We start from the raw sequence: 17,529 nt of genomic DNA, 5'->3' as shown, positions 1-17,529 counted from the left end.
TCAATCTCCTGTTAATCTTGAGTAACTATAGAGTAGTACTGCATCCTTCATAACTCCAAAAAGTCTTTAGTTTTATTATATTCATAAGAGAAAGATAGTCTGTACCGATTTTTCCCGGAAAAACACGACCGACTGGAGGCGTGACGTGTGGGCGGAGCTAAAGAATCATGAGCGCGAGTAGGCTTTTGCGTTGAGAGCATGTGGAAACTGTGACATTACCTTGAGGAAAAAAACATCATCCAAAACAAACCATGGCTTACAGTCAGATTCAGCAGTTTATTTATGATCCAGAATCAGATCCCGAGGCTGAAACTGAACGAGAGCAGCAGCAGCAACGACTCGCTCAGAGCGGGGCTCGAACCCGTGTCTCCGATGGGAGGCGGACGCACTAACAAGGAGGCAGAGATATTTTAAGCAGTTTTACTCACCGCCTGTGGTTCCAACACACGATCGTGACCCTTTTTCGTTGGGACTGCATTATCCTTAAGAAATAAATGATGTGCAAATCCGGCGTCAAACTGGACCTTGTTTATAAAACAAGCATCTTCGAAATGCAGGGAACAAACACAAACACTTGCACAACTCCGTTGTTTCTCTGTAAAAATAAACTCCATCCACTGGTCCCTTAATGCTGTTTTTTCTTTGGTAATCTGTGCAGGGTTGTCTTGCCCTGGCAACCAAAAACACACTTCTTTTGTGACATTTGCGACGCTCTCGCTCTGATCAGTGAAGTCTGTTGTGCTCTCAGTGCTCTGCTATACGGGAGCGCGCGCTCTTCCGGCAGAAGTGCCTCAGGACCCATATAAGGAAATTCCGCTCCATCTAACGTCACACAGAGCCATACTCGAAAAAAACTTTCCGAAACTTGTGACAAACCGGAAGGAGTATTTTTAGAACAGAAATACTCCTTCAAACGTACAACTTAATTTTTAAAACTTGGTCCATGTTTAGCATGGGAATCCAACTCTTTAACAGTGTAAAAAACTCAGTATGCATGAAATAGCATTTCACCCCCCCTTTAAATAGTTTTAGTTAACAATAATAGCCCTGGTATAAAATTACTAAAATGTTTTTTATTTATTTATTTATAATTAACACTAAGTAAAACTTGTTTGTCCATGTGGTCAAAAAAAAAAAAAAAAAAAAAAAATTAATTTCCTCATATACTATGTGTGCATCCAAATTGTCTGACATCCTGATTAAAAAATAATGTTTAATTTTAATTTTAAATGTTGTGCTAAATCTATGTAAAATGTGAACAGATTTTGTATCGGTTATTTCCCCCCTTTCATTTATTTATTAGAATTTTCAAACCAAATTAATTCCATCTTTTTACTAAGCTTCCATGGCGACTGCATGAACACAATGATCCGAGTATGCATTTCATATCATTTTTATTGTAAAATTGAAAAAAGAAGAAAGACAGAAAAAGCCCCAATTAGCATAATTTATACATCATGTCAGAAATGATAAACTTAAAGTTCATACATAAATATATAAATAAACCAATGCAAATTATTAAATTCTAATAATAAAAAGAATAAATTAATGACCGAAACAATAAATAGATCACCGTATAATTAAAACCTATTAAAATATTTAATTGTCAAAGCAGCAAGTTCAAAAGGGAAGATAATGGGACAAAACTGGTCTTTTGTTCTTCAAAAATGCAACAAAAATGAAGGTTTGCTCCTTTGCACCTCCAGAGAAGGGCTTAAAACTCATCATACAGACGTTACGTGAACATCTGGTCGTGTCCCACACTTCCCTTAATAGCATTTAAACATAGATTCATCATTTAGCTTACATCTGTTTGTATATTGTGCTAAGAAACCCTAAGATACACAATCGTCCATAGCAAAGCCGATCCGAGTTGTTTTCTGTCACCGATCCAGGTCTAGTGTTGGTTTCCAGCTCATCTTTAGAGCTGATCCCGGATCAGTCACGACAGAAAACACCGGGAGCTTTTGCGCGACTCCCATTGTACCTGAAAGAAGCGTTCTGTGCTATATATTCCCAACAAATACAGATTTCATTACCTTGACATATATAAAGAGAACCATTCATAGGAATATCATACCAAATAGATTAATCTATAACATCCTAAACCATTTTCTTCTGTACAAAACATTCAGAGTATTGGCTGAAAAAAAAAAATCATTCTCAATCAAAGACGCGGGAAAGAAAAGCAAACGTGGATGGAAAGCTTGAGGTTTGTATGTTTTGATGCTGTATGCAGCGTTGGCTCTAGCAGAGGACTATGGCAGTATATAGGGAGTATGAAGGAAGAGGACATGGCTTAGTTCAGGTAGTAACATTGTATGAATAAAAAACACAGTTTGTAAAACATACACCCAAAATAGCCCAGACCCTGAAGAGCATGTCGAGCGAGTCCAAGCGCAGCGCTAGGTTTCCATGATATCCTTACTGCATGATAGCACGCCTAAAAACTATAAAGCGTGACCTCCGCTATTCACCTTGAAGCTTTGACTGTTACCCGAGGAGGTACTGGTTGAAAAGCAAAACCAAAAAATGGTGCATTTTTATCTTTTCTATGTCTTTTACTACAAAAATGTCTCTCTACATCTCTAGCAATTAGCATGCACAAATGTGATTTAAAGAACTATAGGCAGGGCAAGCTATGAAAGAAGAACTAGTTTTCTCTTTTTTTTGGCAATAAATAGAATAAAAATGAAAACAGAGCATGAGAATTCATATTTGTACAGAATGTATGAGCCACAGGTTTAGAAACATCCAGACTGAAAATCGTATGTGCCACTGCGTGGATCAGCTGCCGCACGGCTAGGAATGTTCTGCTCTTACGAATGGAAAGGAATGGAATAGTATACACTGCTAAATGCATGCTTCATACTGTTTTTTACTGATTGATTTGTTGATGTCAAATGTAAATCTGTGACACAGTATGACACGTTCAAACACACTGAAAAATGATTTTTCAAAGTTGTAAATAAACATTATTGGAGTATGTTAATTTCAGTCTTTCTACCTCAAAACTTTTCATTATTTGTGAAATTTACTAGCAGTGAGAAGTAATTCCAAGTAAACCAATACCGATTTTTTCCCAGCATTGAAGTAAAAGCAGTGAGTTGAGTGTTGCTGTGGTTGCTAAGTCATTCTGTGTGAATCAGTGTTATTTTTGTATAATTGTATAATTTCTGTTACCTTTTGGAATTAGTATTTATTTTTATATAGTGGTTATATAGGTTTCATTAAAATTTTAGTTAAAGTTTTAGTATTTTTTTCTTTGTTTTTAAAATTTTTATGGTTAAAAAAAAGTCTATATAGTTTTATTTTTAATTAACTACACTAAATAAATTAGGTGTAGAGAGTAAATTTCCAGATAATTATAAATAAACGGCAAGTTACACATTATACTAAACATGAAAATTTGAAGTAGAAAAACGGAAATGGTATTTTCTTGTAAGATGTACTACAATTATCTTAGTTTTATTTACAACTTCAAAAAAGCATTCATGACAGTATTGATTTGAATGCATTGATATGTGTTTGCCAGGGTATTGCTTTGTTGCACACTGAGTATTTAATAAATGTACAAGAAAAAAACAGTATGAGGAGTGTGTTAGTAGGCTTTTCCAAACACATCCATGATCTCACTGGGTCCCGTCTCAGAATGATGATGTCACTCTCCAGTTAGTTTAACAGTTCAGTTCTATAGTATTATAGAAAACGGAATTAATGTAGTAAACAGAATAGGGCCCTTGAATGTTGATTATAGTGACCTTTCACTGTGATCATCTCATCCTCTAAGAGTTTAATTGAAAACCTGCTCTGTCCCTGATCACTAATTTGAGTTTAGACAGACAGATGGCAGACGTCCCACTGGAGCGATAGGAACTGGAATGTTTGTGCAACTATTAGGCATATATATATATGTGTGTGTGTGTGTGTGTGTGTGTGTGTGTGTGTGTGTGTTTGAGGACCCTGTTGGACTCTAACTAGTTTTAATGATCCATTGTGTATCACTGATGATAAAAATAAAGTATATTTTAAGGCCGTCACATTTTTTTTTTGTTTACATTTATTAAAACGTGTTATGATTTTTATTTTGCACTGTTAAATAATTTTTCATGACAATTAAGGGCATTTTTGTCCCAAATTCTCATTAACAAATAAAAATCTCATGATCATTACTAGGAATAAATTTAATTCAAGAATGTATACATCATTCTAGCATTTGTTGTTAACTTATAAACATTATCGTATTAAAGCTATTTCTTTTTATTTTGGATATTATTACAGTAAAGAGAAAATAAAGCAAATAACAACTGGGAATAATGTCAAGAACAAAACTAATAGTATAATGATGACTCATAATAATGCTTTTTGCATTGTAGTAATGAGGATTGCATGACAGGAAAATGTGCTTATTGTGGAAAATATCATAATGGTCCTCAAAATTGCTGTCAAAATGTATATATATATAAAAATGCAAGATTTTTTTCAATATTTTATATTTATTTATTGGAGCTGTTGAACATGTTTTCTGGAGATTCTGCCATTTCTAAAGGGAAGCCTTTCATAACTGATTCATGTTTTGTGTTGATCCATCAGTCAAAGTAACCATACGGTGATCCAAAACTTTGCTAATTTCTGTCTTAATATCAAAACATGTACCTTGTTTGACCTGTAAAGCACTTAAGATCCACTTTGTCCTCTGAATATTAAGAGTGACACTGACCATTTTCAGGTTTTAGAGTGAAATGTGCTGTCCAGTCATATTAGCTTCAAGAACTCAGATATCCTGACATAACCTCCTAGACGAGAGCTTTTCTCTTATCCTGACAAAATATTAATGGGACAACGGCACAGAGAAAGTATCACTTGTTTTGACTGGGGGAAATTGTGCTTTCGTGGCACGTGACACATTTGCTAGTTGGCTGATCATGGCAGGCTGTGCTGAAAAAACCCTGCTATCTAACATTACAGGTTTGGTCCAAAAAGTTCAAAAGTTTCTATGGGTCAAAACAACTAAGCATGATGTCAAATTCAACATGAAATGGAATTTTCAACCCAATTTAATTCCATAATTTGCCGTATTTCTAAGAATACATGAATGTATTAAGTATTTGCGATTACCGTATTTTTCGGACTATAAGTCGCACCTGAGTATAAGTCGCATCAGTCCAAAAATACGTCATGATGACGAAAAAAACATATATAAGTCGCACTGGACTATAAGTCGCATTTATTTAAAACCAAGAGAAAAAAAATTACCATCTACAGCCACAAGAGGGCGCTCTATGCTGCTCAGTGTAGAGACTACAGGAGCACTGAGCAGCATCTCTGGCAGCATAGAGCGCCCTCTGGCGGCTGTAGATGGTAATGTTTTCTCTTGGTTCATTTCTCTCGGTTCATGTCAAATTAATTTTGATAAATAAGTCGCACCTGACTATAAGTCGCAGGACCAGCCAAACTATGAAAAAAAGTGCGACTTACAGTCCGGAGAATACGGTATGTGCACTGGTGAGTCCTTCAAAATAAGACTAGAAACGTGTATTGCGAAAGATTTTGATTTCATGTTTGACTTTAAAATAAACGTTCCCATGTTTTTTAGTGGTGATGTGGCCTCACTGGTTTGGTTCCAAAGATTTTCACCTCTAAACACTATTTTTCATACATTTTTGTTCCTTTCATCACTTCTCTCTTTTTTTCGCGATCGTTTAGGCCATAACTGTGACCTGGCTCTACATAAGTACTACGTTTACATTGGCATGCACAATACAGTGTAACTATGAGCAATTACGAAGTTCATTTAAGTGTAATCACACATGAAATACCTGAATAAAGCATGAATAGAAGAGAACTACTGTCTTTAAAAGTGCCTTTCAAGGCTATAGAAATGTTCAGAGACTGCTGATCTCTCTGTGTGCTGTGTGTTATGCTGTCATATGATTTGATTTGTCTACTATAAATGTTCGAGAAGGCCCTTCTGGCAAACAGCATATCAGTGTAAGCCACTGAAACAAATTCAAAGCTTCACTATGGCACGATTTTAGGCTGTTTGTAAATTAAAGGTTTTCCTGAATTGTATCTTGAAAACAGCCCGATCTCACAATGGAAACATCAGTGCTGCGTGAACCAGCAAAACATCTTTCTCTGGCTGTTTTTAACCTAATTTCAGAGGATTCAATATAGAGCCTCAGTTATCTTCATATATGTTCTCACGTGTTTGGGGAACGCAGTACAGAAGTAGCAGGAGCAACAATTCAGTTAAATAGTTTTAAATAGTAATAGTGAATTGCATTAGATTGATTGCTGGGTATTCAGCAGTGTTTTAAACTGACAAACTTAATGTAACCAACACATTAACGGTAAGAAAGCTAACATATACGATACAATGTGATAAATAAAAAAAAGAAAAAACATGGATAAACTGACAGTAATGTTAATGTGAGACTTTTATTTTAACATTAAAATAAACAATGAATGAATGAATGAATAAATAAATAAATAAATAACAAATGAGAGTAATTTTACTCTAAGCCCTGCTGTGTACTTGGTAAAATAAAATAAAATAAAATAAAATAAATTAAATTAAATTAAATTAAATTAAATTAAATTAAATTAAATTAAATTAAATTAAATTAAAGAGTAATTTAAATGTAAGCCTTGCGAACTTGGTAAGCTGACACAAAAAAACAAAAAAACTAAAAACAAACAAACAAACAAAATAAAACAATAACAAACCAAAGATAACTGAGACTTTATGAAATCCTCGTATCCAACATTAAAACCATCCGTGGAGAGTTTTGGTGGTGAAATTATCACCAGAGTGAGGTTTCCTTGTGAATTTGTTTAGCTCAAAAACAAGAGCCATTGTTTGGCAAAAATATCCATGTGTGGTTACGTGTTTGCTGTGGTCAAATGTTTACAGTATGATGCATGAAATAAATGATATTGCGATGGATCAAATGCCCTTTCTGAAATGAGACGTGGCGATGAACAGCAGGATGTGCCCGACTCAATATCAACACACTTCATAGTCTATAACAATAGCCTAAAATACCCCACTAAACAATCTATCAATATCATTTAGACGGTTTTGCGCCCACAACCAAAGGTTTTCAATAAAACACACCCCAAGTCCCCGTAAACCTACACTATACACCCTGAATTAATTGTGTCTAACTCTTAATTGGCATATTATATGAAGTAGCATGTAAGTCGCGTAAGATAATCGTTCGGTGGTAATATTGTACATGGTTACGGTACCGACAGAGATGAAAAAGATTTGGTCCTCTGGTCCCTATGGGAGAGTTCGTTGTACTGCGTCAGTGTCATATACACATTTCACCGTTAGACCCTCATTACTCCACGCGAGGAAAAGCTACAACTGTCTTTTGATATGTGCATGGGTCCGTCTTTTCTTTTTGCGAACTCTACCAGTCCCAGCCATGCACTGTTCTTCCAAAGTGTTCGGTATATAGCATTTTTCACAAGAGAAAAAAGATTTGAGTTTATTTGTTTTCGTCCTCGTCTCCGCCGTCGCTGTTGTCCCCTCGTCACGCCAGTCTTTCATCGCCATTGAAAACACACGCTTTTGTTAAATGCCATATGCTTCACGAATCTCTCTTATGCGCTTGTTTTTCCACTTTGCTTGCTTCTTTGTGTTGTTTTTTTTGTGTGTGTGTTTAGTCTTTTTTTCTTTTTCATGTGTTAGTTTTTCAAGAAAAGTTTCCATCCGTCAAAACGTCAAGACTACAACTGTTCAAAACCTGCCAGAGAGAGAGAAAGAGAGAGAGATGTCAGAGTTTGACTCGGGAGACAGACAGCAGCAGCAGAAGAGGAAAACAGCTCAGCTTCATGCTGACAGCTTGAAACCTGGATGTCAAACCAGGAGCCATCAGACACAGCCGGAGCCGTGTGAAGCTCAAACTCAGGCCTGCGCTCTTGACATCACATTAAATATGATAGAAGCATCCAGAGAGATGACATGATACAGGTGTGCCGATGGATTGCATCATCCACACTGCAGCTTCAAGAAAACATTTGACTGTTTGCCGGAAGAGTTAAGTAGAGAAGTTTGCGGCTTTAAAGGAGAGATCACTTCATTCAGCACAAGCTTTTATACTCCACACGCGGGATGTAGCGTTTTTGATGATAATAATAAATAATAACTGATTATTATGTCTCATTATGGCCGATTATAATGGACAAGATATATATATATATATATGTATATATATATATATATATATATATATATATATATATAATAATTATAATTTACTTTTTAAAATACATCTTTTTATTTGCTTTTTAATTAAGAAAATATCTTGATTTTTATTTTTTTTAAATAACAATATTTTAATTAATAAAAATAATAATTTCTTATTATTTTTATTTTACATTTTTGTTTGAAATATAAAATCATCATTGTTGTTGTCAAAAGCACTTGTAAAATCATACATCAAAAAGTTATATAATCATCATTATTATTATTTTTATTATTATCTTAATTATTTTATTTCACATTTTTATAAAAAAAACATATATTAATAATAAAATAACAACAACAACAAACAACAACATTAATAAAAATTAAATTAATTTAAAAACATAAAATTAGTTGTTGTTGGCCTGATATTATTAGCTTGCAGGTCATTACATTAATATTTCAGAACTGTAAATTGTACTTAATCTTTAAACCATGCTTTTTCTAAATCATCGCTATCATCAGACAGAATATAAAACATTCGCAAATGAAAACAATCAACTTAAACTGGTCTCTCCACTTGTTTCAACAGTTTTTAGAGAGAAAGGACACAATTGAAACTATTAATGCTGTCTTGTAAAGTAAAAGAACCCCTTCACTTTTAATAAAACGTAAATTCACACTTTATTCAAGCAAGTGAGGTTTTCAAGGGCGACTGTAAATACATTTATATTTAAATTAAAAGAGACAAGATAGTCTCAAGAGATTTTTTTGTATTCATTATAATTATAACTATTTATTTATTTATTTTGGTCTATCCGATTTTTAAAAAATATTATTACATTCCTCACTTCTCAAATGATGGCTACACCTGAGTGTAACTAAACCCTTTACATAAGCCTGCAGTATGTTATGATGGACACCTCCGGTTTATTAAAACGATGCGTGTGCCTACCTCTCCTAATGGCTGAGAGTGCACATATGCATCCCTGCTTGTGGTCAGTATGGACGACTGGCATCTTTTGGTCGTTTCAGCTGCACTTTCAAGCGTTTCATGCCGATCTGAAAGCCGTTCATGGCCTGGATGGCAGCCTGAGCGCTGGCGGGGTTATCGAAGCTCACGAAGCCTGCAGTCGAGAGAGAAACAGAGCAACAGAGTCTGAGAGAGACAGTGCTGCTCATGTGTGCGTGTGCTACGAACGTCCAAATTTACTCCTTTTTAATTCATGTGGAAGGAAATGAACAACAACTAAACTGAGAGGACTGAATCAAATTAAACTAATGGGAGAGAGAGGGAGAGAAACGGCTTGATTTCTGCGGAGGGATCTCGTTCCCGAGAGCCACATGTGTAGTCTGAGAAGAATTAATATAAATATATGTGATTCCAGACAGGCAAGGCTTTTGGGGTGAGTGAGGAGACCAATAAACCTTCATTAAACTCACTACAGTCACACACACACACACACAAACACACGCGCACACACTCACACAAAACATCTAAGTGCTGGCACATCATGGGCTACATGGCACCCTGGATACAAATCCTAATTTGGCAAACACTTAATGCATGTTAAAATTGGCTTAGATAGATAGATAGATAGATAGATAGATAGATAGATAGGTAGATAGATAGATAGATAGATAGATAGATAGATAGATAGATAGATAGATAGATAGATAGATAGATAGATAGATAGATAGATAGATAGGTAGATAGATAGATAGATAGATAGATAGATAGATAGATAGATAGATAGATAGATAGATAGATAGATAGATAGAGGTGTGTCTTACCGAAACATTTGCTCTGATTGGTGGCTCTGTCCATGAACACCTTTGAGGAGATGACGGATCCGAACGGAAGGAACATCTGCATTAACTCGTTATCCCCAAACTCCTGTGGCAGGTGATAGATAAACAAGTTGCAGCCCTCGGGACCTGAAACAGACATACGCATATTTTATATGCTGTGTGGCAGACATGAACATGTATTTTTAGACTATATGAAAAGACTAATGAAACATATGATGGAAATATAACTTAGATGCAAGATTATTTTTTATTGTAATGCATCAGTGAAATATTATGAAAAAAAGGTAATTGTGAGTTTTTATCTCACAATTCTGACTTTTCTTTCCAAAATTGCATTTTTTATATCTTGCTATTCTGACTTTATATCTCACATTTTTGATTTTATATTTTACTATTGGTACTTATTTCTATTTTTTTTTCAATTAATAAATTTTTTCTGTTCTGATGAATTGTGAGAGAAAAAATTCATTTCTTTATTGTGTGGCGGAAATGGGCTTCCATAAAATACACATCAACAAGAAATGATTTAATTTACATAGACAACAAAATGTTGCAACTGATGGAAACAGTGTTGTTTTGGGGGGTTTTGAGCATTATAGTCTTTTTTTAGCATTTTTTGCTCCACTTATAAGATATTTTCTTTAATGTTTTATGATTTATGCCATTTAAAAAGTTAAAGCGCAGCAGGCCAATCAGGAAGCATCTGACAGTGATGTCACTAAAACTGAAGATTCTAAAATGGAACTCAGTAGTTCAATCTTCACAGGGAAGCAGTCAAGCATTTGATACTTCTGAATAAGACTAACTGATCTGAATTCATTGGTTCATAACAACATGAGGGGGAAAGACTGATTAGTGAGAGAAATGAAAGCTGTGATTTCTGTCACTCACCTTCCCGCTGCTGCTGCTGCTGCTGGATGATTTGAGCAGGCTGTGGCAGTGTCTGACCTATAGGGGTCAGTGTTGTGGCAGGATATATGGCTGCAGATATATTCATAATCACGAGAGAGAGAGAGGTGCAGATGAGGCAAGAATAAGGACAAGACGAAGGTTGACCGTTATATGCTAATGAAATATGACAGCATCACAGTGCAATGAAATCTGAAAGCAAGTTCATCATATATCAAACTGATTTCAAATGACAGATCTCCAGGCATCCGTATGATAGCTGTAATATCCAGAAAATACAAATACAACCTGAGGTTTCAATCACAGCAAAGTCACCTACCAGCAATAACACTTCATGAGGAAAGTCATATTTGTGAAAGTGACATTTATGAAAATATCGACAGCATGGAATGGACAATCACAAATGAGATCCATTTAACATCTCGGCTCTCTCTGCTAAACAGCAGTGGGATTAAATGGAGAGCAAATGTGTCTGAACAGATGTCTCAAACTATGCTCAGGTTTGGAAATACACGCACATGATATCTCTGCTACTTCTACACAATACTGAGATTAAATGGAGAACATAAAAACCCAACCTCCTGCTTCTTAGGTAATCTAGACGTTTAGTATCTCAAATACATCATTTGTTTCACCCAGACACCAAGATTAAATGGAGAACAGATTTGCTGAAATCTCCTGCTTCTCAGATGTTTCTCCTGAGAAAATGTTTTAGGCGAGATCTCAACAACGTCTCACAGCTGTGCTCAGATTCTAAAATGTGTAATATCTCAAATATCTCTATAGTTTCTCCTCAACAACAACGAGATTAAATGGAGAACAAACTGAGAGTCCCCTGCTTCTCAGATGTTTCTCTTCTGAGAGAAAGACTCCAGTAATCTCACACGAGTTTTCAAACTGTGCTCAGATTCAGATTCATTTCATAGCTCTACAACTCTCGCTGGATGATGACAACTGACTCTTTTGTGTCCAAACTAATTTTAGAAGACATATTGAGACTGAGGTCTCCACTAGTGTGTGCAGTACCTGTGTATTGCTGGACGCCCGTGAAGGCCTGCTGGAGCGTGTCGGCTGCGGTGGGGCTCTGGGTGGAGTACTGCGGCAGGCCGTTGGTGTACACCGCCTCGACCGGATGACCGTTGGCTTGGTGATGGATTCCACTGAACCCATTAACAATGGGAGTCACGATGCTCGGCATGGCAGAGGAGGCCAGATTAGCCGGTGGAGAGCTCAAACCTGCGACGAGACGGACACAGAAATTACTGATCTGAGACCAGCGACATGTTGACGATGAACTTCACAAGCTGGAATTCCTTTAAATTCTGCCGTTTTAATGATATTGTGCCACTTCAACTCAATTTTCGACATCAGTTCTAGATCCGATTTGATTGCACGTCAGAATGTGCTGACAGCTGATATCGATGCAGCACACTGTGGTTGTAACCAGTTTATGCCTACAGGGAAACTTCAGCCATGATCTGGGGTTTCCACACACCTGTGTGGTGATTCTGCTTTCTAAGTGAATTGCACATGCAAAAAAAACAAAACAAACAAACAAACAAAAAAAAAAAACGATTAGTTTGCATTATATATGATGGTTTTCTGTAAACAAACTAAGCCACTTCCTGTGAAATGAAACAATATGATAGATGCTGATCTAGTGCTGAAATTAATCTCCAAATTCTACACATTCCAACATTTAATGTTGTCATCATTATTTCAGTTATATTGATTATATGATTTTAATGATTTTATTCTTGCCCCATTGGCAGATATATATATATATATATATATATATATATATATATATATATATATATATATATATATATATATACATTTTTAATTTAATTTTTAAATAATACATAATTTTAAATTTTAATGGAATTGAATTTTTTTTTTTTGCATTGTGTTTGTACCATGTTTACATCCATCACATATTTTCATTTTTACCTGCAAATCAGCTCCAGCTTGAAAAAAAAAAAAAAAAAAAAAAAAAAAAAAAAAAAAAAAAAAATATATATATATATATATATATATATATATATATATATATATATATATATATATATATATATATATATATATAATTTTTTTTTTTTATTTATTTATTTTTTATTTCAAGAATCTTGATTCTTTTTTCCGCAGTTTGCGCACAATAATTTGAAGCAGCACATCTGTTTTTAAAATTGAAAATAACAAGAAATATTTCATGAGCAGCAAATCAGAATATTTGAAAGATTTCTGAAGATCATGTGACACTGAAGACTGGAGGAATGATGCTGAAAATACAGCGGAGCATCACAGGAATACATTTCATTTGAAAAATATTACAATACAACCCATTTATTTAAAATTATATATATTTTTTTACAGTATTTTTGATCAAATAAATGCAACCATGGTAAGCAGAAAAGATAATCCTTAATAAAAATCTCTATATATTACTGTAAAAGTGCTTAGATCTCAACACAAAGCAAAGTCTCATAAATGTTCATGAACAATGCAGTACAGCAGATGTGTATGGATTGATGCAGGAGCGTGATTATGTAAATGATGTCTGAAGCGCTGCTGGCTGTATCTAACGTTGGACAGATCAACACGCTTCAACTCTGCTGTCAATCAAACTGAGAAGAACAGGTGGTTAGAAAAACAGCTCGGTTAGCCCTAGAAGAGGAGCAAACACCATACAACACACATTGCGCAGAAAAAACGATGAAAGAATTTTGTCAAAATGAAACACTGTGAGATGTTATGTAGAATATGAGGTTCGATTTTGCATACAAGGAATATGGAAGTTGATTTCTACTACAAAAAAGTTGCAAATAGGATAAACAGTGCTCATGATGAAATCAGAGCGAAATACAAACACCTGAGAGAGCCAGAGAAATATCATCATCTCTCCTGACTGCTGTCTTCATGTAGTGCAGTATGTTTTGTTGACTTCTCTCTGAGGACTGGGCTCTTTAATGTCTGATCTACAGTCGAATCAAACACATCATGTGTTTCTGTGCTGTCCGGTCTTGTGTAACACTCCTGTTCATCGAGCTGAAACCAGCTGAAGGTGGAAGCTGGAGCACAGGACATAGTTTCTACTCGTCCAAACTGGTTTCATTAAGTCATTGAGTAGCTCAGCTGTCTGGACCTGGTTATTCTTGCCTTGCTAACACTTTTATTCAGCAGGGGAGCATTCAATTGTTACAAAAGTTTTCTATTTCCAAATAAACGCTGTTCTTTTGTACTTTGTATTCATCAAAGAATCCTGAAAAAAGTATCACCGTTTCCTCAAAGATATGAAGTAGCACAACTGATTAGAACGTTGATAATAATAAGAAATATTTAAATCAGCATCGATTTTCCAGCAGGATTGAGAAAAGAAAAGTGATAAAGGATGAGAACGAGAGTAGAGAGAAATATAAGTCTAACAGTGAGTCAGAAAGTGTTGATAAAACAGAACGGCTCTCACATACGAAAACTCCTGACAGCGTATAAGTAGTAAGTAGTAAACGTAAACCTAACTAAGGCATTTAAGTTATTAGTTTATTTTATTTTAGCATTTGTCTTTAGTATTTCAGTTAACAGAAACCGTTTTTTAATCGTTTTAGTCAATAACAACACTGTCTCCTTCACGTTGTTCCAAAACCTGAATGACTTTCCTTCTTCTGTGGAACATAAAAGAAGATAGTTTTAAGAATGTCTCAGCTGTTTTTGTCCATACATTAAAAGTTAATAAACTAAAAAATATAAAATAAATAACAACACTGGATGATTGTGACTAAATGATGGCAGAACTTTCATTTTTGTGTGAAATATCCCTTTAAGACCACGACAAATAACTTTTTTATGTACAATAATCAAGCACTTTAATATTCTAAGCCCTTCTGGCTTAAAATTCTGGAAAGCAATGTGCAGTTCTTAACCAGAAAAAGCTGCAAACAGGACCAAATTTTATGCTGACAGTAAAAAGTCTTCTCTGCTTGCAAAACTAGAGGAAAAATACAAAACTGTGAAATTCTGCCCTACAAAACTTGAAGTGCTTAGGGTATTGTGTACAGCTCTTGACTGCGATCTCAACAGGTAATGAGTGGATTTGCATTTCATGTTGCAGAAAGTCACATCACAGCACAGCTGTAGCCAAATATTTACTCTTTATGGAGCAGGAATCACTATGTGTGCATGTGTGTGTGTGTGTGTGTGTGTGTGTGTGTGGGACAGCACAGGCCCAGGAGAGCTTTTGTCTCTTTTGCAGTGCTTTGTGCTTTGCGGGTCCCATGGAGCCATGATAAATTAGGCTGCCATGTCTACTACTGTCTCTTCTACAGACTCCAAGATACTCACTGTTTCTTCTAACCACACACACACACACACACTGGGAGTGAATGGATATTCTGTAAGGATCTTACACAAACACACACACAGTCTAGAAGATACAAAGGTCAGCAGGCGGTCAGAGTAAAAATCAAAGCAATACACAGAGTGGATGCTGGGCGAGTCCATGGTGTTATTGTGTATAAATGTGTTTGTGTGTTCACTCAACATATTACATGGTCAGTGAGGAGAATATTACAACACACACTCTCTTATGCAACCCTAAAGAATCAGTTTACACAACACATCCTTAAGAAAGTGCAGCATGTCTTATTCAGATCCAGAAACACGCTGGGAAGTGACCCTCGGATACATTTGCATAAAGCCACAGAGTGTGGCTAGTCACATCACTATTTTCATTGGGATATGTAAGGCAAATACTGAGCCCAAAACAGCACCCAGACTAAAGGTCATCGTGTGCACAGATGAAAGCATCTGTTCTGTGTGGGCACAGATCGCTCGAGCGCCAGATGATTATTCTTGTCCAAGGCCTGGGATTTCAAATGTTGTGCAATTACAGAAGACTCAGACCAACTTAAAAACTTAAAATCCATGTGCCTTTTGGGGGACCACACTTACGGTATACAAAATTTAAGAGCCTATGAAATCAAAACTGGACCATTAGCACATGTATGTTAGCTTAAAGGTCAACTATATGCTAGTTTCCTCCTAAATATTGTCAAAATGTTCTATTGTCTGTTTTTGAAGCTTCTGAACATCTACAATGGACTTGTCGAAATCATGACCAGTGGATGGATTTTAAAACGTTTCTCAAATTCAGGAGCTTGTTTTCATGTGGGACCCCGTGGACTATCCTGTATCCCCGGCTTCAAGGGTCCGCTATAAGAGCGAGAGCCTGCAGCTGTGTGTGTTTGTGTGTGTTTGAACATCTGAAACGCATCCATGAGATGTGGTTCACATCCAGCACATCGATTCCCAAGGATCAATAGGAATCTCTAGTGCGTTCCAGTCCATGACACTGATCAGGTGAGCTGGGAGTGAAAGCTGATATCCAGCGTGAGATGGGTTTGATAGAGTGCAGATCTGGGATACTTACTGCTAGTAAACTGATCTAATGTAACATATGTAACAAAAAATGGAATCTATACTAGTTTTGCAGTCAACTTTTTACCCACACACACACACAGTATTACATTAAATATGTACTTCATTTAAGAAATAAATATAATACTTTACATTAAGGTCTCATTTCTTAACATTAGTTTTTGTATTGGCTAAATTTAACTAAAAATCTGAAACATACAAAGCATTTCACCTGAAAATTAAGTATTAGTTAATGTTGAAATTAACATCAACTAGTATGTAGAAGTGCTATTCATTGTCATATACTATTATAGTTTTTGTAGTAGTATGTTTTACTTTAAATTTAGTCTTAGTAATTTTTGTGTGTTTTTGGAATTTCTATTAGTTCCTTTTAAAATATGTGTATTTTTTATATTTGAATGTACTAGGTTTAGTTTATTTTGTTTTAGTTATTGTAGTGCTTCAATTTAAACCAAATGACAATGAAAAAATTTGCTTTGGCAACCTGAAATATAAGTTTAAGATATATATATATCTTTATATATTTATATATTTAAAGTAAATATATATATATATATATATATATATATATATATATTTACTTTAATTTTTATTTTAAGCTTATATATTTTATGCGATATTTTTTTAAATAAATAACGTTAATTTTAAATAATCAAATATTTTCATGTTTTTATTATGGTTTTAGTTTAAGTTAACTGTAATAACCTTGTTGTAGTTAATTAATGCTAATAAATGGAACTGTATTGCAAAGTTTTACGAAAATCACAACAAGAACTTAATATGTCTACAAAAGTATGTAAGCAGAAGGCATTTAAGCAGAAGGTTAAAAATAACAATTAAAAACAAACATTTACTAATGGATAAAATGATATCCTGCCATAGAGTTATTAAGTTTTGTGCTGCTATTCTAAATTCTTTTGTAAGAATTTGTAGGTGGAACATCTGAGATAAAACTGACACCTAAATGAGATTTTAAGGTTGTGCATCAGACTCACCTGAAACAGGTGTCATCGGGGTGGGTGGCAGGCTGTTCATGTTGAGCGCCCCCACCTGGTGAATCTGTGTGGCTGGATACGCCACACTGGGAGCTAAATAACCGCCTTGAGAAGCTGCCATAATCGCCGCCTGCTGCTGCATCAGCTAAACCAACGAAACAAAACAAGAGAAAGAAAACCTTC

General features: G+C 35.2%; 1 protein-coding gene across 2 annotated transcripts in view; it reads right to left on the bottom strand.

The window, feature by feature from the left end:
• Positions 1–1,377: 1,377 nt before the first annotated feature.
• LOC127937785 (CUGBP Elav-like family member 5) overlaps positions 1,378–17,529 on the bottom strand; it is a 131,716-nt gene continuing 115,564 nt past the window's right edge. The window contains exons 7-12 of one of the 2 annotated variants that reach the window (XM_052534304.1): positions 17,347–17,491; positions 11,945–12,154; positions 10,901–10,990; positions 9,992–10,135; positions 9,153–9,324; positions 1,378–7,757 (exon numbers count right to left, since the gene is read on the bottom strand). In XM_052534304.1, the coding sequence (XP_052390264.1) occupies positions 9,197–9,324; positions 9,992–10,135; positions 10,901–10,990; positions 11,945–12,154; positions 17,347–17,491 (717 nt within the window). In that variant the 3' untranslated portion in view covers positions 1,378–7,757; positions 9,153–9,196. The remainder of the gene's footprint in view (positions 7,758–9,152; positions 9,325–9,991; positions 10,136–10,900; positions 10,991–11,944; positions 12,155–17,346; positions 17,492–17,529) is intronic. The other variant, XM_052534305.1, reaches the window with a different exon arrangement.

The sequence above is a fragment of the Carassius gibelio genome, chromosome A2, assembly GCF_023724105.1.
Source record: "Carassius gibelio isolate Cgi1373 ecotype wild population from Czech Republic chromosome A2, carGib1.2-hapl.c, whole genome shotgun sequence".
NCBI lineage: Eukaryota > Metazoa > Chordata > Actinopteri > Cypriniformes > Cyprinidae > Carassius > Carassius gibelio.
The sequence above is the reverse complement of the archived record's forward strand: the minus strand, read 5'-3'. Positions and strand labels throughout refer to the sequence as shown.